This window comes from Canis lupus, chromosome 26 (genome assembly GCF_011100685.1).
Source record: "Canis lupus familiaris isolate Mischka breed German Shepherd chromosome 26, alternate assembly UU_Cfam_GSD_1.0, whole genome shotgun sequence".
NCBI lineage: Eukaryota > Metazoa > Chordata > Mammalia > Carnivora > Canidae > Canis > Canis lupus.
The window spans coordinates 6,822,658-6,850,629 of record NC_049247.1 but is presented as its reverse complement, the minus strand read 5'-3'; the positions used below and the strand labels follow the sequence as shown (position 1 = coordinate 6,850,629).

At 47.6% G+C, this 27,972-nt stretch overlaps 1 protein-coding gene across 3 annotated transcripts; it reads right to left on the bottom strand.

The window, feature by feature from the left end:
• Positions 1-405: 405 nt before the first annotated feature.
• Positions 406-27,328, bottom strand: VPS37B (VPS37B subunit of ESCRT-I). Of its 3 annotated transcripts, XM_038574887.1 has the most exons (5): positions 27,171-27,309; positions 22,114-22,219; positions 4,708-4,879; positions 3,228-3,310; positions 406-2,398 (listed from the first exon to the last, which is right to left on the bottom strand). In XM_038574887.1, exons 2-5 carry the CDS (start codon positions 22,189-22,191, stop codon positions 1,901-1,903), a joined length of 831 nt encoding a protein of 276 aa, XP_038430815.1. In that variant the 5' UTR covers positions 22,192-22,219; positions 27,171-27,309; the 3' UTR covers positions 406-1,900. The 3 variants fall into 3 exon arrangements, with proteins under 3 accessions (XP_038430815.1, XP_038430814.1, XP_038430816.1); XM_038574886.1 differs by lacking the exon at positions 22,114-22,219 and having other exon boundaries at positions 27,171-27,328; XM_038574888.1 differs by lacking the exons at positions 22,114-22,219; positions 27,171-27,309 and adding an exon at positions 21,269-21,357.
• Between the last annotated feature and the right edge of the window lie 644 nt (positions 27,329-27,972).

The window sequence follows — 27,972 nt, the reverse complement described above, 5'->3', positions numbered from 1 at the left end:
GCTTCGAGAGGGAAGCAGCACCCAACCCCCCCGGGACTACTGCCTGGGGGGGGTCCCCGCTCCAGAACAAAATGTCACCCATCCACTTCTGAATTTCCAGGAGCAGTGCAGTCCATGGACTTAGGCCGTGGGGTGGGCTAGGGAGACACTGAGCCCAGAGGGCACCGGCCACCCTGGCCACCTCCTCACACAGGGAGGTAGCGTATGCCCTTCTGCCCTTCAGTCATGTCCAGGAGAACCTGGTAAACAGCCTTTTAGGCTACTAGTGCCAGGTGAAGGCAGACACTTCGGCCAACTTGGGTGGCTTTTTAACGGACACACAGCTTCCCTCAGGAACCTCTGACCACTGAGAATCTAGAACCAAACACACCATGACCATCCCCAGGTAAATAAATGACAGGACCATTGTTGTTTCTCTATTTATTAAAAAGGGTCCTACAGCTTTACAACCCCGGCTCTGGCCTGGCCCTGCAGAGCCACGCAGCCAGCCTGGCAGCCCCTTCCCCACGTGTCTGGCTGCGCCCTGGGGCAGCACCCACCAGGAGGGCGGGCAGCAGAGGGATCAGGGAGGGGCGGGCGCACCTGCTGGGCAGGGCAGCAGCTAGCCCCCTGCAGCCAAACGAGCCCGGGCCCGGGAGGCAGCATCGCTCCCGGCCTGCTGGGGCCGACCCTGGTGGAGCTCTGCCTGAATTCTGGCACCTGGGCAGGTGAGACCCCAGAGGGCCAGGAAGAGCGGTGTTGGCACCCTCTGCTGATCCTGCTGCTGGCCGCCTCCAAGCTGAGATGCTGCTGGAGTCCTGCTGTCCCACTTCTGCCCCGAGGCCCCGTCAGGGGAAGAGAGAATTGGCTACGAGGACGGCGGGGACGCCAGGCTGCTTCCGCTTGGCAACTTCACGAAAGCAGACAAGCCCCGCCCTGGGAACATAAAGCTGCTCCCGAGAGCTACCCCTCCACCCACCCAGCCTGGGGGCCTGCAGGAGAGCCGGGGCCGCACCCTCACTGGCACCAGGGGAAACTAAGGCACAGCACAGGCCCCCACAGGTGTGACCACACACTGCTTGTAAAAAAGGAAATTGCATTCACTTCTGTACTTCAATCTGCTCCAAATACTATGTGCATTTTTATAAAGTTTCCCTGAATGATCCTGTGTCCAAAAAGTTCTTTGCCAATATAAAATAGGAACATTACAGACGTAGTAAAAATATTGGAGTAGTTCTTTGTAGAAAGGCTCAGGGGCTGGTCCAGGCAAGAGAGAGTGGGGGAAGGAGCTGGGGACATCCTCTGCTGTGCAAAGTCCAGCTCAGACCCATCTCTGCCCCCTGGCTGCGTCTTGCCCGGCCTCTGGACCTGGCGGTGGGCCCAGTGCAAACTCCACAGGGGCTTTGAAGCATCCAGGTGCGGGGGGGGAGGGGTGACGGGCACCCCCTGCCCACAGATTCAGGAAGCACCTTCCAGGCTGGTCCCCTGACCAACCTTGACCAGAGATAGCGGTGGGCTAGGCCACACAACACTGTTTTTTGCTAACAAAGTGGAAACGATGGAGCATGCTCGTTAAACAAAGCTGCAAAGGAAGGACCACACTTCTAAGTGGGATGGGGGGGGGGGGGGGGGAAGGAGGACACACTCTTCCCCCAAACTTAGGAGTCCATCAACACTACAAGACTTAGGGATCATACTGAACACATACACCAGTGCGACCGTGGAGATGCCAGGCTGAAGCCTCGCACACACAAGCCCCTGGGGCCAAACCTGGGTTCTAGGTCTACTTACCGCTGACCTACAGTTCTAAAATCAAATGGATGTGCTGCCCCAAGGCACCGGCGCCCTGGTCCTCGCAGCCTGTGCGTGCAGAGCCCTGGCCAGCAGGTGCAGCACAGCCTCCCAGGAGGATGGAGGCGGCTCACTGGAGGATGAAGCCTGGCTGGTGTGGAGGCAGCCGGGGCGGGGGTCTCTGGGGAAGAGCGGGTGGGTATGGAGACATGAACTGTGCAGAGAATCCTTGCTGGGGGGGCAGGCCCGTGCGGGGGGGCAGAGGAGGGCACTGTGATCCTGGGTACGGAAGGGTGGGTCCTGAGGCCATGGCGGTGGTAAATGGCGTGGCCAAACGTCCTGCAGGCACCGGGGGCGGTGGTGGGGGGATGCGCCGAGGTAGCACGGAGGGGGGCCCACTGGCCTCTGAGGTAGGGTAGGGCAGGGGGGCTGCAGGGGCTGGCTCGGGCACCCTGGGCAGCAGCGGGGCTGGCGCCGAGGCCTGCGGGAGTCTCTGCCCCTTCAGCACCAGCTCCTGGAGCTTCTCGATTTTCACTCTTCGTGTGTGGGCCAGTTTCCGCTGGCTTTGATAGACATCGATGAAGGAATCCAGAGGAAGCTCTCCATCGAGAAACTTCTCAGCCATGTTCTGAAAGAAGCAGGACAAAGCTGATGACAGGGACAGGTCAGCTCTTAGGGAAGGAAGCTCCCTTCACCACCCAGAGAGCGGCCACACCCAGTTTCCTTCTATCACCCATGCCCCACTTACTCCACGTGCAACACTGCAGACCCTGGCTGACCTCGGAGGAGCTCCCCACCCCCACCAACCCCTGGCAGAGAAAGGGACAGAGATGGTCATGACCACTCGCTGCACCCCATAAGCTGGACAAGGCAGCAGGCCTTAAGGGGGCCTGCCTGAGCGGAAGGGAGTCTCTCGGTAGCCCTGACTGGCCGGGCTTTGAGGCCCAGAGGAAACCACTGTAGCCACTTGCCACCCTCTCACCAAGCCAGCTGGAGTCCGTTTCCTTCCTTCCACTGGCTGCACCCTGACAGGCCCTGAGACCGGGTCAGCAGGAGAGCCGTGCTCATGCCCCTACCCAAGCCCGGGATGAATTCAACCACCGGTATACAGTGGCAACACGCCACCCATCTCAATTTGCTACGTCTGCGCAACTTCAGACCTTGACTCATGGCCTTATCTGCTTTGTGAGGCTCAAACCTTGAGTGCTCAGCAGGCCACCTCTTACAGGCTCTGCCCCGCCTGTGGCTTCAGAGCAGACCCTAAGTTGGCTCCCTTGGGGCCGTGCAGACTCTCAGTCCAGTGCACACCCCTTGCTTGAGGACCAGACCCACCAGAGCCACCTGGCCTGGGAGGTGTGGCCCTCGGGCTCTGGAAAACTGGCCTTCTGGTTGCCCAAAGTGGCCCCTACCCTGGTAACTGTGCTCTGGGGCACTGCGCCCATGTCGGCTGTCTTTACCTCAGTGTCTTCCTCAATCTTGGCCCCTTCTGCCTGAAGAAGTGCCAGCAGGGTCTCCAAGGAAGCGCTGCTAGACTGCTTATCTGGAAGAAGCCAAAGGCGTGATGAGAGAAGGGGGCATCTGGGCACACACTCAGAAACCACCGAGAGCTCCAGCCCCTCAGAGCTGACACGCTCCCCCAGACTCCTAGTCACCCTCCTTTCAAAGAAAGGGTGCTTTAACTGGAAAGGTAATGGGAGAGTCACACCTGAGAGCTGGCTTTCCAGGAAGCTGAAAGTCAAGGCCTTAAAATCCAAGAGAGGAAGGCATACACAGGACAAACTCAGGGTGGCACTATGTGTCCCACACCCCACGTTGCCATGGGCTCTACAGAGGGCTGTCACCCAACACAAACCAGCCCACGTAGATTTCCTTCATATTTCTGAGTGATAATTTACATAAATAGATGTAACTTAAGCCAATGACCTAAATCTTTACAAATGTATAAACCCCAACCCCCTCCCCGTATCAGGATACAGAACATGTGCAGAGGCTCCCTAGGCCGGCTCCCAGAGACTCCCCCGATACCCAGTCCTGCCTGGTTCAGGACATCACATGAGCACATCACAGAGGGTGTGCTCTTTGCTGGCTCCTTTCACTCCATACTGTGTCTCTGAGATGCCTTCGTTTCTTTTCAATGTCCATTGTATAGAGACCAGAACTTACTAACCCATCTTTATGTACACAGACATTTCGATGGTTTCCAAATCCAGCTGTTACAAACAAAGCTACTGTTAACATTCTGGGGCCTGTCCGTGGGCAGACGCAAGCACGCCCGGAGTGGACCAGCTGAATCACAGAGTGAGCACAAGTGTTGTTCAGGTAGGTTTTGCTCAACAACTTTTCCCAAGGTGATTTTTACCAATTTACATTACAATTTCCACCCTCCCTCCAAGGGAAGAACTCTGGCTGGGCTGCCTGGCCGAGTGCTCTTACTGCAGTGATGCAGAGGCAGAGAGGGAGACCCCCCACCCCCACCGGGTATCAGACCTCCCCAACAGCACTGAGGGACAGAGCTTTTAACCTTTTCTTCACCACAGCTCCCTTGAAAGCCACCCAGAGCACTCAGGACTCCATGCTCATTTCCTCCAGCTCTTCGTAATGACAAAGTGTGATGTTAAGATGAAATGTCCCCGTGAGGAATATTTCTCAGGACTAACCCCAAGGCCTTAACTACATAGGAGAAGATTTAAATATCATGATTCAGAAAATTACCTTTTCCTAGGCTGTTTAGAGAAGAGGAAATTTTGTTTAAAAAGTGGCCAAGTTTCTTTGCTAAATAGCTAAAATGATCCTGTATGTAAAATTTTTCTTTGTGGCATTACTTCGTGTCTCAATCTGCAATTTTTCCATCACAAAGCTTCTTTCCTGATAGCCTAACAGCTTGAAAATGTGCCTTTCCTCAACTCTATTATTGAAGGATCACCCAGAAAAAGTTACCTAACTTGGTCTTCTTTATCTGATAGGCTTCGAAGAGAACCTGGAGTTCCTGGTATTTTTGGGTCAAACGTGCTTTCAGGGCATCCAGTTGGGGCTGGTACAGAAGGTTTCCTTCTGCCAGGCTCCGGTTGCTGGCGAGCGTCATTTCCTTGTTAAGCTGAACGTTCTGCGTCTGCAAGGAGCAAGGATGATGAGAACCAACAAGTGTTAGATTGCAGACCATCCCCCCCACCCCCCAGGTCCCTGTGCCCTGCCCTGGGAGCCGCCCCATCGCCACATCTGCTGGCCACATCTGCTTCTGTTTGGGCTGGTCCCAAGCTGGGACCACCTGCGGGCCACTCTCAGCCAGACTCCAGCCCCTCTGGGTTTCTAGGTTGGACACAGCTCCCTGTTCTTAAAAAGCAAAGCCACTTCCTTTCCAACAATCTGCAGACAGGCTTTGTCTTGTGACCTGTCAAGTCTCTGCTTCGATAGCTGCGCTGTGGCTGGGTATCCCCTACTGCTGCCATTGTGCTGGCAGGAATCAACAGCTGTAAAGATTTAGGGCTAGATTTGTTCAAAACCAGTTTCTGCTGCTCCACAGGAAGTTAAAGAATCACTTTTAACAGCAGAGGACCAGTTGGCAGGGTGTCAATTCTGGCTCAATCATAAGGCTTAGAGATCAAACACAAAAGCCTGACACCCCCTGGGAATGAATTCCGTTTACAGTGACCTTGCTCGCTCTCTCACGCCCACCTCCTGCTCCTCTGTGGCTGAGGGGGAAGGAGGGACTCCTCCAAGCTCCAGACCCAAACTGGGGCCCAGGGGCTTATCTGCCCCCCAGGGGTTGTTTGGGAGAGAAGCCCTGGGGCCCAGACCACAAGGGTGAGGGGGGAAATGGAAGGTCTGAAGACAAGGTAAGGAATTCCTAATGAAACTCAGCAAAGCTATGTTTAAAGAAAATCCCAAAACCCAAATACATGAGACACCATCCCTACTGGCTAGTGACAGTCCTCCACTATCACGGCCTGCCCACAGCAACCTCATTGTCTGGACCTGAAGTTTCCACAGCGCACAGTCCTGTCCTGTTAGTCTTTCCCTTGATATTTGCTGCCACCCCACCTAGGCTATTTTTGCCATGACTTCCTTCCTCTTGAGAGTCTGGGTGCAGATTTCCCACTGCACTGCCTCTGCTCTGGCCACACCCACCCAGGACGCCAGCCCAGCTCCCAGCACAGCTTGCATCCACTCCATGCACACACCCACTGCACCCATGTACATGCACCCACTGCATACGTGCACCACTCACATGCATGCCTTCGTGAAGTCAGAGAACAAAGCAGCAGCCCTGGCACCCAGGCTGGGGGCTCCCTACAGCAGACACATGGTCTGTGTCTTTGGCATCTAGGAGCTCAGCCCAGGACCCCAAAGATTCAACTCTCCTTAAAATGGAATTTAAATTAAGGATTTAAATTAAGATAGAAGAATGAGCCTCTAGCTCAACACTACAAAATTAGTGCAGCAGAAATACTCTCTCTTGCTGCTTTTAGCCGGCAGGGAGAATCTAGGGCCCTCATTCAAGCAGGGTTCCTGGCAGTGCAGAGTTCCAGAAGGGCCCCCCTCACCCCTCTTTTCCCCCACCACAGCAGCTCCCCCGCCCTGTGCATTGTATCCTGAGCTCCTGCACAAGAGTCTTTCCTTCCATTGTTTGTTCTTTCAAATGGCTTAACAAACAAACATAAACCTTTGGCCACTTGGGAACACAGCTCAGCAATTTCTTTTAAAACTAAACATGCAGGGACGCCTGGGTGGCTCAGTGGTTGAGCATCTGCCTTTGGCTCAGGGTGTGATCCCAGGATCCGGATCAGGATCAAGTCCCACATCAGGCACCATGCAGGGAGCCTGCTTCTCCCTCTCCCTGTGTCTCTGCTTCTCTGGGTCTATCATGAAGAAATAAATAAAATCTTTAAAAAATATAAACATGCAACTACCATGCGATCCAGAAATGTCCTCCTGGGTGTAGAGGCAGAGAAAAATCAAGGCCATTCCTCCTCAAGTTTAGCGTTAGCGCAAGTACAGCCATCTTAGGCCCTTGTGAATAAGAGCTGAACTTTATGGGAAAAACTGCAGAATGTCCTCAATGTCCTCGGCAGGTAATCCCATATCAGAAAGACAACAGAGCCCACACCCATGGTAGAAAGTCCCATGTTAGAATAAGAACAGAGCCCAAGCCAAGGGCAGGAAGCCCCTATTAGAATAAGAACAGAGCTCAATGCCCTAGAAAGCCCCATATCAAAATGTAAACAGAACTTGAGAAATTCCTCCATCCCTTCTGAAAATCCCCTAGACCAGCCCATAAAAACCCAGCTGTAACCCACTTCGGGGTCCAAGTCCCTGCCCCGCTGTGGCTGTGTCGGGTACACTTGGACCCAAGCTCGAGCTTGCAAATAAACCCTCGTGCGCTTGCATCGGTGTCGGCTCCTTGGTGGTTTCTCGGATTCGCAATCTTGGGCACAACACTGGGCATTCACCCTGGGGAAATGCAAAACCCTGTCCATGAATGTTCAATGTGGCTTTATTTGTAACAGCCAAAAACCTGAAGCCACGCAGCTCAGTGGCGGACAGCTGGACCAAGTGCACCGCATCCACGCCAGGCAACACCTCTCAGTCTTAAAAAAAGAACAAAGTCTGACACCCATGGCAACTTGAGTGAGACTCCAGGGAATTATGCAGAGTGAAAAAAGCCAGGCCAAAGGGTCACACTCGAGGATTCAGGGTATACAACACTACTGAAATGACAGAGCCCCGGAAACGGAGACAAGTGAGTGGTTGGGGGGGGGAAGGGACATCGGGACGGGGTGCCCCGCTCTCCCCTATTCTGACCTGGGTCACTATCCTGGCTGGGAGGGTTCCCAAGGGGTTCCCATGGGGTGGGGAGTGGGTGAGGGACCACAAGATCTCTGTTATTTCTTACAGCCACTGCGAATCTACAACTTCAACATTTAAAGTTTAATTATAAGTCAACAAACTGCTGATGAGTTTCTTTATACCCTCCACCCCCCACCAGTCTCATCTGCAGGCTGAGAAGGGGAAGGTGCTCAAGGCCAGTCAGGCCCCACCTCCCTGCACCCCAGCCTTCTGGTTCAAGCTTAAGTCTTTGTTCAATAAACATTTACTGGGCAACTATTATTTGCCAGGCCCTGAGTTAGGCCCAGAGCACTAAGAGGAAGAGAAGCACTCCTATGGGCACATAAGCTCAGTCGTCATAAATGGAACAGACCTTAGCATATCGTGATCGCTGGGACATCAAGTGACCTGGTCCCCACCTGCCCACCGGGGAATGTCTGAAAGCACCCCTAGTCCTTCCCTCCCCTGCCTCTGGAGCACAGGTTCCTTCCTGCGGTGGAGCCCCAGCATCTGTGTCTTCCCTGCTCATGGTCCCCCCCAACCGGAATACAAACACAGGTAGGATCTTGGTGTGCCAAGTACCTAGTGCCTGTCAGCCACTTGGTAAGGATCTGCTGACTGAACCAGAGATCCTTCCCCACCTGCCAAAAGCCAGTCACTTGAGGCCAGGTCCAGCAAATAAGATGGATCACATAATGTGTGTAGGGGGAGGGGGATAGCTGTGTACGTCAAGCAATAAATGCCCCAAATCTCTTACATAGACAGGCTCCCTTGAAAAAAGTCCTTTGAGACCAAGACTCCTGGTTGCAGAGGGGGGGAAGCGGGTCTCACATTGGATCTAAGACTAATTCCAAAAGCAAGATCTCCATAGGGACCCCTCGAAAGGTGCTGGCATCCTGAAGTGCATAATTGCAGTGTACTGCTAGAGGACGGCCTGTCCTTCAGCTGTGCGGCTCCACTGCGGCCAGATCTTAGAATCACCTGAAGGGGAAGGGGTGCTGGTTTGTACCCACTACTCGGACCAACCCTGGGTCAGCCAGATTCTCCAGGAGGGGGCCCAGGCACCACCACTCCAGTCTCAGCGTAAAACACATCTACAAAAGAAATCTTATTCTTGTAGGGTCTAAATCAGGTCACAGAAACTCCTAGAAGAGAGCAGCACAAAGCATCACAGGCTAGAAGGGTGGTCTGTTTGCACAGGATGCATAAAGGCTGGCTTAAGCCACCAGCCAGCAAAAGAGCCAAATACAACTACAACAGACCTCCATCAAAAGCAGTCTGCAATTTTTTATATCCTTTGGGTATTCAGATGTTTTTCCGTAAGTGAATATTGCTAAATTCTAAGTGGTCACCCAGAGCACACCCGCAGCACTCTCTGGGGGACCACGGCCAGGACAGTGTACAGAGCTGGGGAGCAGCTCCTCAGGCTTCTGATAAAGCAATCCCAACACTCCCATGAGCCTCAGAACTTACCTGGGATGCTGCATTAAGTGCAGAAAAAGACTCTTTCCTCCATAATATTCCTTTCCATTGCTCCAATTAGAAATGGGGAGGAAAGAGTCAGTCTTGTTCTATGATTTGCAAAGCAAAGGAGAGCTGGCCAGAACAGGCCTTGGGGCCCTCTGCGTGGGGATGGCGCACTGGGCAAGGTCCAAGTGGAAGCCACTCTGGGTGACACGTGCCCGGCTCTCCACCTCCCTTAAGACCAACTCCCGCCTTGGTGTCTATGACTGAATCCATGCCATGACTCTGAAAATGCCTGCAGGGGCCACCATGGTTTAGAAGCCAGTCAAGGGCCAACAGATACATGAAATTGAAAACCCTGTTGCCAACTTGATGGTTCTCATGATCCTTTTGCTCAGCCACAGAGAAATCCTTTCAAGGGACACCTGGGTGGTTCAGTAGCTGAGCATCTGCCTTTGCCTGAGGTCATGATCCCAGGGTCCTAGGATCAAGTCCTGCACTGGGCTCCCTGCAGGGATCCTGCTTCTCACCCTGCCTATGCCTCGGCCTCTCTCTGTGTGTCTCTCAGGAATAAATAAATAAATAAATAAATCTTTAGAAAGAAAAAAAAGAAAGAAATCCTTTTAGGAAATAGCCTTGCTGTGGTAAGGAAACATTTTTAAATACGCACTCCACTTCAGTTTCTTTTTCTGCTCATAATAAAAAAAAAAAAATGAGACGCAGGACTATAGCACATAGAGCGGGACCCCATTTCTACAGTTCTTTCTGCTTACCTCTGAATAATATATCTTCTTTCTTCTTGTACACTTGTAGTGCTTGATCCACTACAAGCATGTATAAGTTTACAGAAAGAGTATTATTTTTTAATTTAATACAACCTGTTAGTATTAGAACCAGAGAGCAGAGGCTCTAGAAAAACAAGTCGCTTCAAAAAAGGGTGACACGGGTGAAGGGGATTAGGAGGTACAAACTTCCAGTTATAAAGTAAGTCATGGAGATGAAGAGTACAGCACAGCGAACATATATGTCATATATGTCAATAATATTGTAACAACGTGGGAAGGTGACAGATGGACTACACTTATCATGGTAGCCACTAAATCATCTACACAATTGTCAAATCACTACGCAGTCCACCTGAAACTAATAGGACACTACTGGTCAACTATGTTTTAATAAAAAATATAAAGGACCGTTGACCACAAACACGGAGAAGAAAACAAAGTATTTTTTACATGCTTGTCCAGGCAGAAATGTGAAGACCCCTTATCTCTTACGATGCTTACATTAATACACGAAGTTCTCATAGCATGCACATGCTACCTCAAATGCATGCCAGGATTTCTTAATTTGGGCCAGGAAGTATGGTAGATATAAACTACCCTCTGGGGATGCTTGGGTGGCTCAGCTAAGGGTCTGCCTCAGGCCCAGGGCGTGATCCCAGTCCGGGGATCGAGTCCCACATTGGGCTCCTTGCAAGGAGCCTATTTCTCCCTCTGTCTATGTCTCTGCCTCTCTCTCTGCTCTGGGTCTCTCATGAATAAATAAATAAAATTTTTAAAAATTAAAAAAATAAACTCCCCTCTGGTTGACACATGCAATGGTCACAAACGAGAGGCACAGGGATGGGAGACTGCCTGTACTCTGCCAGCCAGTGCAGGGTCAGAGGTTTGAGCTTGTAGTGGAGATTTTCCAAACCAGACACTTCTACAGTGTACAGTGCTCTGGAAGTGAATGTGAGAAGAGAATCTTAAGATTACGACAGTGATTGCTCTGAAGCAAGACTCTCTATCACCGCAGAGACAGATGACACAGAACACACACGGAGACACATTATACATGAGGGGGGCTTCACATAACACCTTCCCCCGCGGCTGACATTCAGCCTTCTCCACTGGGAAGGCAGGTCAGAATGGTACGATCAGACAGCCTTGAAGCCACTACAATCTACACATCTGTTTTAAAAAACACTCACAAGGGCAGCCCAGGTGGCTCAGCGGTTTAGCACCGCCTCCAGCCTGGGGCCTGATCCTGGAGACCTGGGATCGAGTCCTGCATCAGGCTCCCTGCATGGAGCCTGCTTCTCCCTTGGCCTGTGTCTCTGCCTCTCTCTCTCTCTGTTTCTCGTGAATAAATAAATAAAATCTTTAAAAAAAAAAAAAAACACTCACAAACTTCAGTACCTCGAGTTTAGTTCCTAACAGCCAGCAGATGCTCCAACACAGCATTTGGTTGGTTGGTTGGTTGGTTGGTTCGTTCATTCATTCATTCATTCATTCATGAAATACTAATAAAGCACTTTTGTTGCTAAATTCTGGGGAGACAATAACCAAAAGAATGTCCTCACAACCCTGAATGTAGGCAGGCCCTGTGAGCATCATGCTGCCCAACTCCAGGGGGCCTCAGGCCCTTCACATTGCAGTCCTGAACACAGACTGCATTTGCTCTTCAAATAAATGGCTCAAGAGAGAAAAAGATCAACAACAACAAAAATCCAAATAGATATGAACTTAAAGACTTAAGTTACTGGTGATGTGAAAACTTCACTTCTGTCAGCACCCTACATGTTTCAACAGTATTTGCTAAAATTTATTGAGCACTTACTGCATGCCTGGCATTGTGTCACTTTCTCTTCATGCACTTAATCCTCTCGGTGAAGGGGAGACAGATTTTGCCCCCATTTTACCCAGAAAGAAATACAATCTCAGGGAGGTTTAAGAGATCAGCAGAGTCTCAAATGCCAGTAAGTAACTGCAGAGCCGTGAGGTTAAGTGTCAGGATATTCTGTCTCCAAAATGCATTTCCAAACCATACATCTGCCATGCGGATTATGCCCTGCATGACGCCACAGCATCTGCCATCCACTGCGTAGAACCGATCTACTCTCATTTCTCTATTTTCAGGTTCCAGGACTCATCTAAATTTCCATTTATATCTTTTACTTACATTTTTATTGAGGAGATATATATATATATATATATATATATATATATACTTTTTTTTTTTTAATTTATGATAGTCACACACACAGAGAGAGAGAGAGAGAGAGAGAGACACAGGCAGAGGGAGAAGCAGGCTCCATGCACCAGGAGCCCGAGTCTCCAGGATCAGGCCCTGGGCCAAAGGCAGGCGCCAAACCACTGCGCCACCCAGGGATCCCTATTGAGGATATTTTCAAACACAAAGAGAAAAGTAGGGAGAGAAGTATAACGAGTTTATGGACCTTGTCCAGAGTTTGACAATTAGTGACATTTGCCCATTCTGCTTCATTGAGTTACTCCCCAAGTTTTTTCAAGTATTTTTTTTTAAGATTTTATTTATTTATTCATGAGAGACAAAGAGGGAGGAGCACAGACACAGGCAGTGGGAGAAGCAGGCTCTATGTGGGGAGCCCGATGCAGGACTTGATCTTGGGACTTTGGGATCACGACCTGAGCCAAAGGTTCAACTGCTGAGCCACCCAGGAGTCCCTCCTCAAGTATTTTAAAGCAAATTTCAGGCATCCTATCATTTCGCCTTCAACTTTAGTATGTATCTTTAATGGGGAAGAGCTTTACAACTATAATGCCATGGTCACACTTACTAAAATTAACAATACCTCTAATTTCAACTTCTGCATGTGTTGGCTTCAATTCCTCCTGTAATGAGCTTCTGCCTCATTTGGTTGACCATCTGAAATCCTTTACATAGGAAAAACAGGATAACTGTTCCTACAACACTACCCACCCAGTGCTGGCACCTCAGACCAACTTTTAGAAGACTGAGTTAAAATCAAGTAACCTCTGATAATGAATAATAAGCTTTGGCGGGGGTGGCATCATTATTAAGTAATGGATTTGGCTTTCTATTTTTTTTTTTTTTTTTTTTTTGGTTTTCAATTAATTGCAGTTAGTCATCTTCCTGATGCTCAAACTACCCACGGCCAGTTGGAGACACTTCAAGCTGACATCCCCAGGGCTGGACAGCTTCCCTGTTCTCTAGGAGAGCAAGGTGTCCCAGAGCCACGTGTAGTACATTTGCTGCCCCGATCTGGACCAGCCCTTCTTGAAGAAATACTTGCTCCTGGGCAGCCCCGGTGGCACAGCAGTTTAGCGCCGCCTGCAGCCAAGGGCATGATCCTGGAGACCCTGGATCAAGTCCCGCATCGGGCTCTCTGCATGGAGCCTGCTTCTCTCTCTGCCTCTCTCTCTCTCTGTCTGTCTGTCTCTATGAATAAATAAATAAAATCTTAAAAAAAAAAGAAAGAAATACTCGCTCCTTTTGGTGGAAAATTCGTTTTAATTTTTATATTTTTCCTCTCCAAATAAAATTAAATTGAGAACTATCCATAATGCAAAGATGAGGAATAAAATAAATCTTAGCTTTTGTACTTTCCTACCACTAGAAAACATTAGGTTGCATTAAGACTCTAAATACAGCAAGCTTATGGATCAGGTGACCAAAAGGTTGGCATACATTCAGTCAGGTTAATCTCTCCTTTTATTGTACTACACTTGATCTAGCTCACAGATTAATCTCAGGGTAAATATCACCAAGGTCATATGCAATTTGAGTGTAGGCTTTACTGTTAAAGGTTAGGTTATTAAAAAGCCCAAATTCATCTTCCATTCAGTGAAGACCTTGCCAGTGACAAACTCCTCTCTCTCCAGTCTTCCAAGTAAACTCAGGCTTTCAGTGGAGCCTGTAATCCAAGTCCACAATATCCCCGAGGTGTGCTGCAAACGTGGCTTCATTCAATACAAAAATGAAATAACTTAACGGTTGCAGGGGATCCCTAGGTGGCTCAGCGGTTAAGCGCCTGCCTTCGGCCCAGGGTGTGATTCTGGAGTCCCGGGATCAAATCCCACATCGAGCTCCCTGCTTGGAGCCTGCTTCTCCCTCTGCCTGTGTCTCTGCCTCTGTGTGTGTGTGTCTCTCTCATGAATAAATAAAATCTTTAAAAAAAAAAAAAAAAAAAAACTTAACGGTTGCAGAGTTGGACTGGTTAACATGTTAACAAAATTAAAGATCTGAAAACTCAAAACTACAGTGAAAGAACTGTAGAACATTATGAAACTGTCCTAAAATACAACCACCTCGTGGGTTGTGTGAAACTATCTCCAAGGCTACAGCCTACTCAGGAGAGAAAATTTACCAGCTGCTTATCTAACATTCCACCAAAACAATCCACTCAACAGAGACAGCATATCAGATTAATAAAGACTGTTATTTTTTATTGAAGATGTCAAAATCCTTGTTGAGATTAAACTTACTATCCTCAGAAACTAATAGGCAGGGACACCTGGGTGGCTCAGTGGTTGAGTGTCTGCCTTTAGCTCAGGGCATGATTCTGGGGTCTGGGGATCCAGTCCGGCATTGGGCTCCCTGCGAGGAGCCTGCTTCTCCCTCTGCCTCTCTCTGAGTGTCTTTCATGAATAAATGAATAAAATCTTTAAGAAGAAGGAAAAGGAAAAGGAAAGGAAGAAAAACTAATAGGCAATGGGACGTAGACTAGAATGATCCCTTCCAAACGAAACTGACTTCCATCTTAAAATTAATGTTACTCAGTGCAACTAACCATAGAAATGCAAAAAGCTAGGTTTGAAAATAAATGGACTAGTCCCAGAGAAGAATTAAATGGTCTCAGGGAAACACAATTAGATAGCTTTCTAGAAAAAAAAAAAGAAAAAAAGATAGCTTTCTAGTTCTGGCAGGTTCAACATACCAGGGTGCTTTTGTTTCCCTCAAAGATTTACTTCCTAACATTCACAGGGGTGGGGGGATGATCTCCCTACTTCCTGGACTTATGTAGGTAATGATGTCAATAATAAAGAAATATAATAATAGGTGTGACCAGTTCTGATAACTTGTCACATGCTACAAAATGTTCCTTTCCTAGTATCACAACCTTTTAATTCCTGAGTATTCTGGGCAGAGGGAGGGAAGAACAGAAGGCAGGACAAGAACATCCAAACTGATGAAAATATTAACTGCCTTTGCCCCTAGTCTCCTAAGGGCAAGGGGCTTGTCACCCTTGGTCCTACCGAATCAATCTTGGCAGGTGAGCCAGGGAAGCCATTGTGAGGCCTTCACTCCATGTTATCAGAACCAATTAGCTGCTGGTTAGCTGAGCAGTTTGGTTAAAGCCATAAATCAATAAACACACAAAATTTTAAAAATATACATCTGTCCATTTCTTCATGTAAGGCAAAGGTCTTTTCCTAGAGAAAGGGTCCATTAGCTTGAGTTCCAGAAGTTATTCATCATTCAGACCATATCTGTGGATGTGGAGGGTTTAAAGACTGGACAAGCAAGATGAGTGCAGAATCCTGAAATTCTTCCATTTTCTTGCAGCCTGGTCCACACCTAATTTGCTAGCAAGTTTGTTTCTAGTGCACAGCCCTCTATTTATTAACTCTTTCCAAAGCACTCAGCTCAGTTTTCTCACCTTGTCTTTTCATCCATGGCTCATCAGTTGCCACAGTATTTAATGAAATAAGTTAATTAGTGTAAGAAAACCAGAACAAACAGGTCCTCAACTCTCAATAAGTATCCAACTGCAGAGTGGGAGCAGAAACATCCAGATACCTGATCATGATCATGGGGGGCATCGATCAATCACTATATATGATATATACTGTAACACTCTAGTTAAGTGGAAGGAGGTCAATTAATAACTTCTACCATAAATTTAAATCCAGAATACTCCTTCCTTCCCCAAAAGAAAGAGCCTATGGAAGACAGAATCTCTAAATTCTGCTTTTCTTATTAGCAGTTTCTAGCCAGGACAAACCACCAAAGTATTAATTTGTTTAGTAAGACCTGAAGGGGTTTTTTCCTCTTCTCTATTTCCTTTTAACCTCAATTTACAAGAAATGCATGTATGAGAATCTTCTGGGCTAGTCTTTACACAGGTGCAAATAATAAAATGCCTAACCAGATGAATCTTGGGTTACCTGTATTAAGATTACAGCTTTTGACAATTTTGCTTTTAGGTTTAAAATATATGACACAAACTTTCCAAACACCTGACTCAAGAATTAAGTTTAGTGGATAAAACTTACTCTCACATGACTAAAATTATCATCTTTTATTCAGTATGAGAAAATGCTATTCTAATAGTGGGATTGTTTTCTTTAGTACAAGATAAAGAGATTAGTCAAAGAAGAATCAGTTACCTCAAAATTATTATACTTAAATTTCATAACAAAAAATACCTGCAATTTTACCTGATGTAGGGAATTTGATGTTCTAACTAAAAACACCTACCTAGATACTTAAGACTCAATCATTTTTTAAAAATTGGTATTTTAACAGATTTATGGTCAAAGATATTAATTGCAATATAAGATAGCGAAAAAAAGCATCTAAATATCCAATAATAAGGAAATGGTCACATAAATTAGGATATATTCACATGATAAAGGATCAGGCAGCTATTAAAAACACTGTCATAGGGGCACATTGGTGGCTCGGTAGGTTAAGCGTCTTGACTTCAGCTCAGGTCATGATGCCAGGGTCCTGGGATCACTCTCTCTCTCAAATAAATAAATAAAAATCCTTTTTTGTGTTTTTTTTAAATAAAAATCTTAAAAAAACAAACAAGTAGGGCAGCCCCAGTGGCTCAGTGGTTTGGCGCCGCCTTCGGCCCAGAGCGTGATCCTATCCCATGTCAGGCTCACTGCCTGACTGCCTGGAGCCTGCTTCTCCCTCTGCCTCTGACTGACTCTCTCTCTCTCCACCCTGTCTCCCCCCCCCCCTCCGCGCCCCCCCCCCCATGTCTGTGACTCTCTCTCTCTGTCTCATGAATAAATACATTTTTAAAAATCTTTAGCCCCACACTGGGTACTTAACAGAGAAAAAAAGAAAAAAAGAAAAAAAAAGAGAAAATGCCCAGGGTTTAAGTTAAAACACATGAGTGCATGAGCACACACACACAGCAAAAAACTATACAAAATGATCTTGAGTGGGGGGAAAAAACAGGAAAAAAAAAAAAAAAAAAACCACAACAACAGTATTTCTCTCTGGGTGGTGGTATTACATGTGACTATGTGTTTCTTTCTTTCTTTTTTTTTTTTTTGGACTGTGTTTCTTCTTCAAAATGTTCTGTATTTTTAAATTTTTTTATTTCTATAATAAAAACAAATATTTTTAAAGATTTGATCAGTTAGAATCAGAAATTTGAAATACTACTCAAAACAAATAAAATGAAATACCATATACTCCCTGTGTTCTTTAACAGAGTATATGAAAGCAGGCCAGCCATTGAGGACACAGAGCTGGCACCACTGAACATCAAGTAACTACAGTACCATGTGTGAAACAGAAGTACCCACGGGGAGTGGAAGCAGATGGCACATTTATCCCCTAAATAAGCAGTTGCCAAAGCATGCTCCAGGGAAGCAGTCCCAAGAGCTCCATGATCAAGTAAGTTTGGGAAATGCTGCAATGTCTGTCCCTCTGAAGCTGCATCACACACCCTAATAGTTAAGAACCAAACAAAGCAAAGCAAAACAAAAACCTTTTTAGCACTGATTTCCCTAATTTCTTTACCATGGAACTCCTTTTAATATAACCACCACTGACATCCACAGAATTAGGACCCCAAGCACAGCTAAAGGAAATACTATCCTGAACCAAACAGCCCCAGCACCTTATTAAAACTGTCACGGCTTCTATCTACTGGGCACTTCATACTGCCACGGCACCAAGCTCATCACCTTACAAACATCATCACGTTCCAGTAACAACTCGACTAGTAAGGCTGCTGTTATAATGCGCTCATTTACTTTTTTTTTTTAAGATTGTATTTATTTTATTCATGAGAGAGAGAGGGAGAGAAAGGCAGAGACACAGGCAGAGGGAGAAGCAGGCTCCATGCAGGGAGCCCGACGTGGGACTCGATTCCGCGTCTCCAGGATCACACCCTGGGCTGAAGGCGGTGCAAAACCGCTGAGCCACCCGGGCTGCCCAATGCTCTCATTGTAAAGATGAGGGAACTGACAGGAAGGGTAACGGTGCCCAGGGTTTCCTAGCGACCCAAATCCCATCTTTAACCACTATGCTTAAAAACTGACCGTACATTTTTTCTGAGGCTTTTTATAACTTTTGCCTCCTCTTTTCATTTATTTCCGGATGGTGTTACAGGCTCTGTTAGTTTTTCCCGATACCCTTCAAACATCTGCCACTGACAGACAAATCATATGACCAAGTGTGTTCCTATTTGAATTGGGTACAAAACAAGACTCCAAGGACCTGTCGTGAGTCCTTAAGTCAGTGATTTTGGCTGCCTCCAAAGGCCTTTGTTATCAACCATCTTTCAGCCTTCTAACTCATCTCCGTGCTTTCTGGTCTTATCCCCTCAAATCAACCCTCCCACCCCCCTGGGTTATCTGAACCATTCATTTAAGTCCCAAATGTGACCGCAGTACTCCTGTGGCTCCCTCTGCCCTAGAGGATCAAGCCATCTGGTCTCTCCTGCTTCTCTGGCCTCTTCCTCTGCCTCGCCCTGTCCCAGTCCCTCCAGCAAGGCTGGAATATTACTGTTGTGAACACGCCTTTAGGCTCTTCCTCTGTGTCTGTTCCTGCTATCCACCCCCATGCCTAGAAGCCCTTCTCCCTCATTACCTGGTCAACTTTTCCTTTGAATCACAGCTCATGAGTCATCTCCTTCAGGAAACATTCTCTGCAGATCTCCCCCACCCCTGTAAAAGCCTGCTGGGTGTTCCCCTCCCCGCCCCCCCCCCCCAGTGTCCCCATCACTACTGTTTCATACATCTGATGTTTGTGAAAACTGACTTTTGTACACCTGCTCAATCCTAAAAGAGGAAAATGAAGTGGCTTAGTGGCTTCTCATCTCCAGGGTGCTTCATAAAGGTTGAGTAATGAATAAACTTGCTCGGCCTCAGCTGTGTTCACACTAAGGAAAGCTGCTGTCTGATGGCAAGCATTAATTAGCACTTACTCTGTCCTTCTGCCAACCTAGGCACTGGGCAATGGATAGGAATAGAACCTTGAGGTGCCACTCATGGTGGCACCACCTTTGGTGATAATGAAAGATCTGACTCGAAAGAAACATCAACTATGACACTGTTGTAATGTAACTAGCTATGCAAATAACTGCTTTTCACATCAATTCTTTGGCAGAATAATGAATATTCCTCATAATTCCAAGAGAAATGCTTAAAAGTTTTCTCTTGACATACTGCAACATAACCTATGACAACAAAGCTACATCTACCTCTACTTTCATTCTTCTCTATGAAAAATTTTACAAAGAACTTTCCTTTGCCTTTTTCCCACTAGGTAAGACAGTTTTCCCTAATAATGATAGAATCTGAAAAACTCACAGAACAGAGGGAGGAAATAAACCAACTCTTGCCTCAGCATGTTCTGAGAGTCAGTGATTACATCCGTGAACAGTGGCTGACACACAGGTCACTGCAGAAAACCCTGCAATGCATACTTGGCATATTCGCCACAGCAACATTCTGCTACAAATAGTGTGATAAAAGCCAAACATAGATCTTCCTTAACTTACAATGGGGTTTCATCCCGATAAATCCATCATAAAAAATACCGTTAAGTCAAAAATGCACTTAATACACCTAATCTAGTGAACACCACAGCTTAGCCTGGCCCACCTTAGGCTCAGAGCACAGACACGAGCCTCCAGTTAGGCAAAATCATCTACCACAGATTTTATTTAATTGTAAATATGCTCTATGCCCAACATGGGGCTTCAACTCACGACCCTGAGAACAAGAGCTGCCCCAACACAAAGCCTATTTTATAATGAAGTGTTGACTATCTCATGTAATTTACTGAGGATGCACGGCCAGTGACAAACAGAACGGCCGTGTGGGTGCAGGTACAATCTGTGACCCTGGTGATCACATGGCTGACGGGGCACTGTGGCCGCTGCCCAGCATCACGGGAGAGGATGGGACCACAGATCACGAGCCCGGGACAAAAAATTAAAAATTCCAAGTACGAAAAAAAGAAATTCCAACTATGCTTCCTACTGAAGGTATATCACTTTCACATCATTGTCAAGTCAAACAGTTGTGAAATTGAACCATCATGAGTCAGGGTCATCTACAAACAACAAAACTGGCTTAGCTCAAGAGCACATCAATTCTGCTTGACGGGGATCCCTGGGTGGCGCAGCGGTTTGGCGCCTGCCTTTGGCCCAGAGCGCAGTCCTGGAGACCCGGGATCGAATCCCACGTCGGGCTCCCGGTGCATGGAGCCTGCTTCTCCCTCTGCCTGTGTCTCTGCCTCTCTCTCTCTCTCTCTCTCTGTGACTATCATAAATAAATTAAAAATTAAAAAATTCTGCTTGACAGATGAGGCTCAAACAGTTCAGTCTACTTCTAGGTTCCTCTTTCCACTGGTCTGAGGCAGTACAAGCACTATGACAGGATGTCAGCTGGTCTGTAAAACACCAGGCTCGTTTCTCGCTGTGTTTCTCCCAGCCCACTAATTACTTCTGGTAGCCTTTCAAACTTTTATATTCTTCCTGAAGGAAGATGACCCCCAAATCTGTATCTCAGCTGACTGTTCCTCTGAGCCTCAGAACCGTATTTCCAACTGCTGCCGGAGGTGCCATGTAACTATCCTCCCTGTCCCCTCACTCTCAGGCTGGCAGGGTCTCAGGGAGCCCACTCTCCCCTCCTGCCACTCTCACTCATTTCCACTTGCATCCAGTTGGCTCCACTCACTCAGCAACACCCACATGCCAGGGACACAAAGATGAACATGACAAAATGGAGCCCCCAGACTAGCCAGAGATACAGGGAAATAAATGTGACTTACAAAATGTATGCCAAGTGCCACACAAGACATATACAAAGAAGCTAAGGGACTGTGTGTCTGTGACTGAGGAGGTAGGGAGCACATGGCAGGCAAAGCTGGTGAGGTTGGAATCCCCTCAACACTGGTTTCCTCCAACACTGGTTTTCTTCTTACCTGAACTTCCACTTCCACCTTGGCCTTTCCTGAACCTTCCTGCACCCATGCAGCCCATACTCTGCTGCCACGTTAACCTTCCTAAAGTGTACTTCTGATCATATTGCTCCTTCTGCTCCAAACAGTCATGGAAACTCACTGCAACCAAATGAACTGCCTTCCACTCACACACTGGTACTCTGCCCTCACTGGCCTCCGTCCCCATCATTTCCCTACTCCCAGGCAGATCTGATCTGATTAAAGTAGATAGATGGTAACTCACCAAAGTCTGTCCTGTGCTTGCTTTCCTGCTCTGGGCCTGTGCTCTTGCTGTCACTTCTTCCTGATTCCCCATGTTTCTCTCTCAAAACCCTACTTAGAGAAATAAATATCTGATTCAAGACAGTGGCTGGGGGTGGAGTGGGGTGTCAGTCTCAGGATGGAGCACAAAGAGGGCTTTTCACTGGATTGACCGTGTTTACTTCCAAAGCTGGGCAGCAGGTGCACAGATGTTCCTTACATTATCCCATACCCTCTCAGGAGTATTATCATATTTGATCATTTTCTTAAACCTTACCCACCTGTCAAGTCCATCTCTTGCACTAGGAATCTAACTACTCTAGACAGAGTGCCCCTCTTCATTTGACCTTCAAGGTCATTTACAATTCATTTGTGGCCCTTCTTCTTAGTCTCTCTTTTTAAAAAACTCTGGTAAAATATACCATAAAATATATCATTTTAACCACTTTCAAAGACCACTTTTAAGTATATCCCCACTGTTGGGTAGCCACCATCCTCCATCCTCAACGTTCATCTTCCCAAACTAAAGCTCCCTACCTCTTATTCTCCCTTGCACTGTTAAGTGCCTGCATATTTGGCTTCTTCCCCAAATTACAACATGGGGATTATGCCCTATTCATGTTTCCATCCTTTTTTTTTTAAAGATTTTATTTATTTATTCATGACAGACACACACAGAGAGAAGCAGAGACACAGGCTCCAAGCAGGGAGCCCAATGTGGGACTCGATCCCGGGACTCCAGGATCATGCCCTGAGCCAAAAAGGCAGACGCTCAACCACTGAGCCATCCTGGCATCCCATCAGGTTTCCATCCTTAAAATGCCTCACATGCAGTGAGTGCTCCACAGCTATTGAACCAAAGTGGAATCTTCTTGAAATGGCAGCAAGGATATGAAGCCTTTTCATTTTTGCAGTAACAGCTAATAACAATTCCCTGAAAAAAAAAAAAAAAAAAAAATTCCCTGAGTGCTCACTGCACTAGGTGCTATACTAAGCATCTTATACACTTACCTCATTTAATCTACCCAACCAACCCAATGAAGTAGGTTACTGTTGTCATCCCCTTCATTTTCAATGAGGAAGCTCCACTTGGAAAGACAATACTTGCCAAAGGTCGCATGGTAGTATCAAAAGTCAGTTCTATGCTATACCACACCCACTGCACTTCTAATCTATGCAAAAGTAGAGAGCAATTACATAAGTGACCAGGTTTCACCAGAGCCAGCCAAACAATTCTGAAAATCTCGCAAGAAAGGGGGAAGCCCCCTCTGTGCCAAGTACTGCCTTCACCTGCTATTACATTGGGCCTCATAAAACCTGCATGGTTACTACCCTCACTTTACAGTGGAGGAACCAAAACACAGACAGTTTAGCTGAAATAAGGTCACACAACTCTCAGCTATGCCCTTTCCACAAAATCTTTGGTTTTTTTTAAGCTTTACACCCAACATGTGGTTTGAACTCACGACCCGGAGATCAAGAGTTGCATGCTCTACCAACTGAGCCAGCCAGGCACCCCTTTCCACAAAACCTTTTTTTTTTTTTTTTAAGATTTTATTTGAGAGAGAGTGTGCGCACACACACAAGGCGGTGGGGGGGGGGCGGTTCAGAGGGGAAGCAGACTTCCCTCGGAGCAGGGAACCTGACTCCGGCTTGATCCCAGGACCCCGAGATCATTGAGCAGAAGGCAGATGATTAACCAACTGAGCCAAGCAGGCGCCCCTCCACAAACCTTAACGCCTCCTTTAAAAAAAATTAATTTCAGAAAATATTCTGTCACAGTAATTTTTTACTCGAGTTATTATAATAAGTCCATAGAAGAGAAGATTCAAACATAAAAGTTGAAGCCTTTGTATACACAATGACTGCACAACGTGAACAGAAACAAACTCCAGTAGCAGACACTCCAAGAGTTTAAATCTTAACTTCCAAAAACCAGTCCCACCAGCGCTCAGCGCTGTGTTGAGGAAACAGTCCCTGGGTTTAAAGCAAGGTCAGTACATTTCAATGAGCCATTATGATTCATGCAGTAGCTTTGCAGCCCCACACAAATCACACCAGAACACGCCTTAGGGAAACAGCTTCTTCCAGACCAGACTCTGCACAAAACAATCTGTTTTTTCAGACCCTCAGCGTTTTTGCATGTGGGCGATTTCATTTGCCAAAGAAACACGGACCCTGAATCTGAATCCTCAGTTAGGTGGAATTATTAGTTAACACTAACCAAACCACATCCCCTCAGAAAGCACACTGGGAGACATGACCCAAGAGGTGGGGTTTAGCTGCCTTATCCCCTAAGCGACAGTTCCTTTTAAGGGAGTGTCCCATAAATCCAATGGGGTTAATGTGGACAGAGAGAAGGGCACATTCCATTGCCATGTAAAAATAACTTTAAATAAAAATAAAATGTGTGCATATCAAACATCAGCCCACAGGAAAGGAAAGAGCAAAGATCACTAGGGATGGTACATTTAGGGAACTGCATAATGGACAGGAGGAACAGGAAAAAATAAACGCATAGGCACTGAAAATGGGACCATCTATAGCCCCTACACAATTTTAATGTCTTGAGCTGCGCTAAGGCTCACACACCGCAATTAAAACAATGTAAGTGAAGTATAGTGCACAGCTATATTCAAACCTAACAGTGAATCCTTCAAAACCTAGCCACGCTTTCCAGTCGCCACAAAATATCCCCTCAGGCTTAAAGAAGTCTTACTCTACAATTTAAAACACTTCCTTCTGCCAATTAAAGGGGAAAGAAAAAAAAAAAAAAGCCTTTGGTTCAGTTTAAGAGATTCAATGCCCGAAAAGGCCTGTTTCATTTATGGTATCATCTTAAACCTTCCAAGATACATAATCATTTTGACCATAGAAAAGTAAAATGTTTCTTAAGCTAATGGCAAATAAAAATTTACCTAACATTCTTGAAATAAGACCCCATTAACTTGTTGGGACGATGTGCTATTAGTGGCTGTCAATAACCCTTCTAAAAAAGAACGAACCAGATGATTATTAATAACTGCAATTACTGGGGATCCCTGGGTGGCTCAGCGGTTTGGCGCCTGCCTTTGGCCCAGGGCATGGTCCTGGGGTCGAGTCCCACATTGGGCTCCCTGTGTGGAGCCTGCTTCTCTCTCTGCCCGTGTCTCTGCCCCTCCCCCCCTTTATCTGTGTATCTCATGAATAAATAAAATCTTTAAAAAAAACCTGCATTTACTCTTTATTGAGCACTAACTACATGCAGTGCTAACATGCACTATCTCACATAATCCATGAAATATTATATTAGCCTTCTCCAACAGATGCTCAGAGAAGTGGATTAACTGGCATGGGAAATAGCCAAGTCCAACCTGGAGTAGATGATTCCAAAGTCTCTAAGTTCCCTTTTTTCAAGAGAGGAAAGTTCACAGAGTATTTTTTTTCCTGTGTCTCATAACCACCCCGAAATAAATCAACGCATAATGTTAAGAGCTCAAAGTACCATGGCCAAAATTTTAGTTATTCATGTTATTCTTGTTCCTACAGAAACATGCCACATGTGAAAAGGGGAACAGGATTTGCTAAGTGACTGTAGCTAGGTGAGCTGCTTGGCTAAAGTATTTTGGTTTTCTTGATCGTTTCCTTGTTTTAAAAGTGCTACACCCTGAAGAACAAACTGCTGTTGACTAAGTTAACTTGAATTACGTGGTCAAATCAAATGCAGTGGGTCAGTCCTCAGTCTTTATATAGGATATTCTGGTAGGAAGGTCATTTTTTTTTTAATATTTTATTTATTTATTCATGATAGACAGAGAGAGAGAGAGAGGCAGAGACACAGGCAGAGGGAGAAGCAGGCTCCATGCCGGGAGTCCCACATGGGACTTGATCCCGGGAGTCCAGGATTGCGCCCTGGGCCAAAGGCAGGCGCTAAACCACTGAGCCACCCAGGGATCCCCAGGAAGGTCACCTTTACTAAAAAAGGCAATCAAAAAAGTTCTGCTAGGTTAACTGCATTTCCCTTTATGTAATAATCTTCCATATCTTGGGCAGAGGAAACAAGTGATGCTCTCCCTAACAGCCTTGGAATCGGGAGAATTACTCGACTCTTTCCACTCCACTAAAAGGCGGCTTATCTCTATTAAGGTAGAATATAATCAATATAACTACACCAATATAAATATAGTATTCTGTTCTTAGTGAAACAGAATAGTCACAGAGCAAAATAACCTGGTATTACACACTAGAAAAATATACCTGTCATTTTATTATTAAACTAGAATGATGCCTGCTGACATACAACAAAAGGTCTCCCTGCAACTGAAAAGCAGAGAAACGAAGCAAAGATTTTATTTCTTTAGAGACGTGAAACTCCTTCAGTCAAGAAAGATAGATTTTGTCACTTATTATTCTCTAAAATGGCAAGTGCCACACGGAGACCGTAAATGAGGGAAACTGCATCTCGGAGCAACGTTCTATGTGCCAAGTTACAAAGCTCGTGAATACAAGGGGTGTATTAATGGAGAGACTGATACCATCTTACTACAGTGGCCTCTCTGTAGCTCAGGACAATAATCTGTTGAGGGTTTTCCAGTGATTTTGAATGTGCAACCTCCATACAAGCCCCCTTTTAAGGAAGCTGGCTCAGTGCTGAACAATCCCTCTTCGGAAAGAAAGCCAAAAGCCCCCACTCTGGCTTCAGGGTGAGAGGCTCAGCCCTGTAGGCGTGGGAAGGCTCAGACTTGGAGACAAAGAAGTAGGAGTGGTAAATGGGCTAGGGAGAGCTGGGATCAGCTTGGGTCCACCTGCCTGGAGGAGACGCAGACCTGTAGGATGGGACATTCAGGGAAAGAGTCCAAAAAGCCTGGGAAAAGGAGAGACGTAAACAGTGCAAATCCAAGCGTGAAGTCGGTTACCCAGGAGAGCAAATCATGCCACAAGAGATGCAGTAAGATAACCAGAAACAGGGTGGCCATATGCCTTCCAGAGGCTGGGCAGGACCTTGACTAGGGTTAGGGGGTGCTGTCAGGTCCCTAACCCCTTTTATCTTCTCAAAAAAAAAAAAAAAAAAAAAAAAAACAGCTCCAGGAACTTCCTCTGGCCCCAACAGGGTAGGACATTGTGGGGCAAAGCCACCACACTAGATTCCCACGTTCCCTTCTTTCACAGAAGGGGGCAACTTTATGGAGAAAAGGATTCCTGCTCCCACCCACAAAACCAAGGAGAAAAACCCCCTAGGATGGCTCTGCCAGAGCCACATCCAAACGGCTCCATGGGGCCCCTCCAACTCTCTCTGGAACGTTCAGACACACAGACCCCTCGAACCTGCGGCCTCGTGCCTCCCAACCCGAGACCCTGCTCAATCCTAAATCCAGCTCAGAACTATCGGCCCCACGCGGCTTCAGAGCCTCGGGCCCACAAGCCCGTCCTGGAAAGGGCAATCCTAAGACTCCTATCCAGCGAGTCCCCTTGGCCCCTGAAAAGCTACTCGCAGACCCCATGACCGCCTCGGTACGCCTGTGCCTCTCAATCCTCCTCTCAAGCCCCCATCCTCTGTCCAGACCTAGCCCTCGGCCCCCTCCTTCCGGTCACTCCTTGTCCTCCTCCAAGCCAGTCTCGTCCCCCCAGACTCAGCCACGGCCCCCTGGGTCCCCAAGTACCCGTTCCCGGCTTCATCCCCGGCCCCGGAGCCTCAAAGCCTCGCTTCGAACGCGCTCAGCCCCCGAGCCCCGTCTCAGGGAGCCCCAGCTCCGTCCCCTCGGCTGAGCCCTCAGCCCAACTCGAGGCACGGCGGCCGCCCCACCTCGGGCCACCTCCAGCCCGCCGCCGGCCCCGGCCCGCACGCCCCTCCTCGAGGCCCCGCCGCCGCCGCCGCCGCCGCCGCCGCGCGCCCCCGCCCGGCTCACCTCCTCCATCTTCTGCACCATCTCCGCCAGCTGCCCCTCGTCCTCCAGCAGCTCGTTCAGCTGCATCAGCGACAGCCCGGCAAACCGGGCTTCGCTCCCGGCGCCCGCCATCCCCGCGTCTCCACCGCAGCCGCCGCCGCCGCCGCCGCCACCGCCGCCGCCGCAGCCGCCCCGGCCGCCAGGCTCCGCCAACCGGAAGCACCGCCCTCAAGGCCCGCCCCCGGTGGGGGGGCACGTGACGCCAGCTCTGGGGCATGACGTCATCGCCGCGCGGGCGGGCGGACGTAACGCAGCAGGCTGGGCGTGGGGCGAGTCGCGGAGTGGGGTTGACCGCGGGAAGGTCGGGGGCTTCTTGGGGAAGCAAAGTTGCTGCGGATGGATTTGTGACGCCGTGAGAGGCAGTAATGACGTCACTGCGGCACAGAAGACGTTGTGATGACGTGAAAGCGTTTATCGTCAAGGAAAAGAAAGGTCTAGATCCTAAGAAAGCAGGCATTGGGAAAGCAGTTACCGCAGCGGAAGCCCAGCCTGGCCGCGGGGAATTCCAAAATGGCTATTTTATGGGGAAGCAGCTTTAGATGCCTTCGGTTCCTCGGAACGGTGGAGCTATAAAGTCGTTCGTTGAACAGATGCTGAGACCTACTATGTGGACCAAGCTTTGGGCGTACGATTCCGAACAAAACAAGAAGCACCCCTGCCTGATGGAGCCAACAGATTGACAGAGGAAGCAAATAAGTAAAAGCTACAAATTGTGGGAGTGCAAAGAATGAAATGGATGCTGAAATAAGAGGACAGAGAAGAA

Coding starts and splice junctions, on each gene's coding strand:
- VPS37B (XM_038574886.1), bottom strand. CDS start 27,281: ATGGCGGGCGCCGGGAGCGAAGCCCGGTTTGCCGGGCTGTCGCTGATG. Junction 4,880..27,170: donor TGGTGCAGAAGATGGAGGAG/GTGAGCCGGGCG, acceptor TGCTCCTTGCAG/ACGCAGAACGTTCAGCTTAA. Junction 2,399..3,227: donor AGATTGAGGAAGACACTGAG/GTAAAGACAGCC, acceptor TGCTTCTTTCAG/AACATGGCTGAGAAGTTTCT.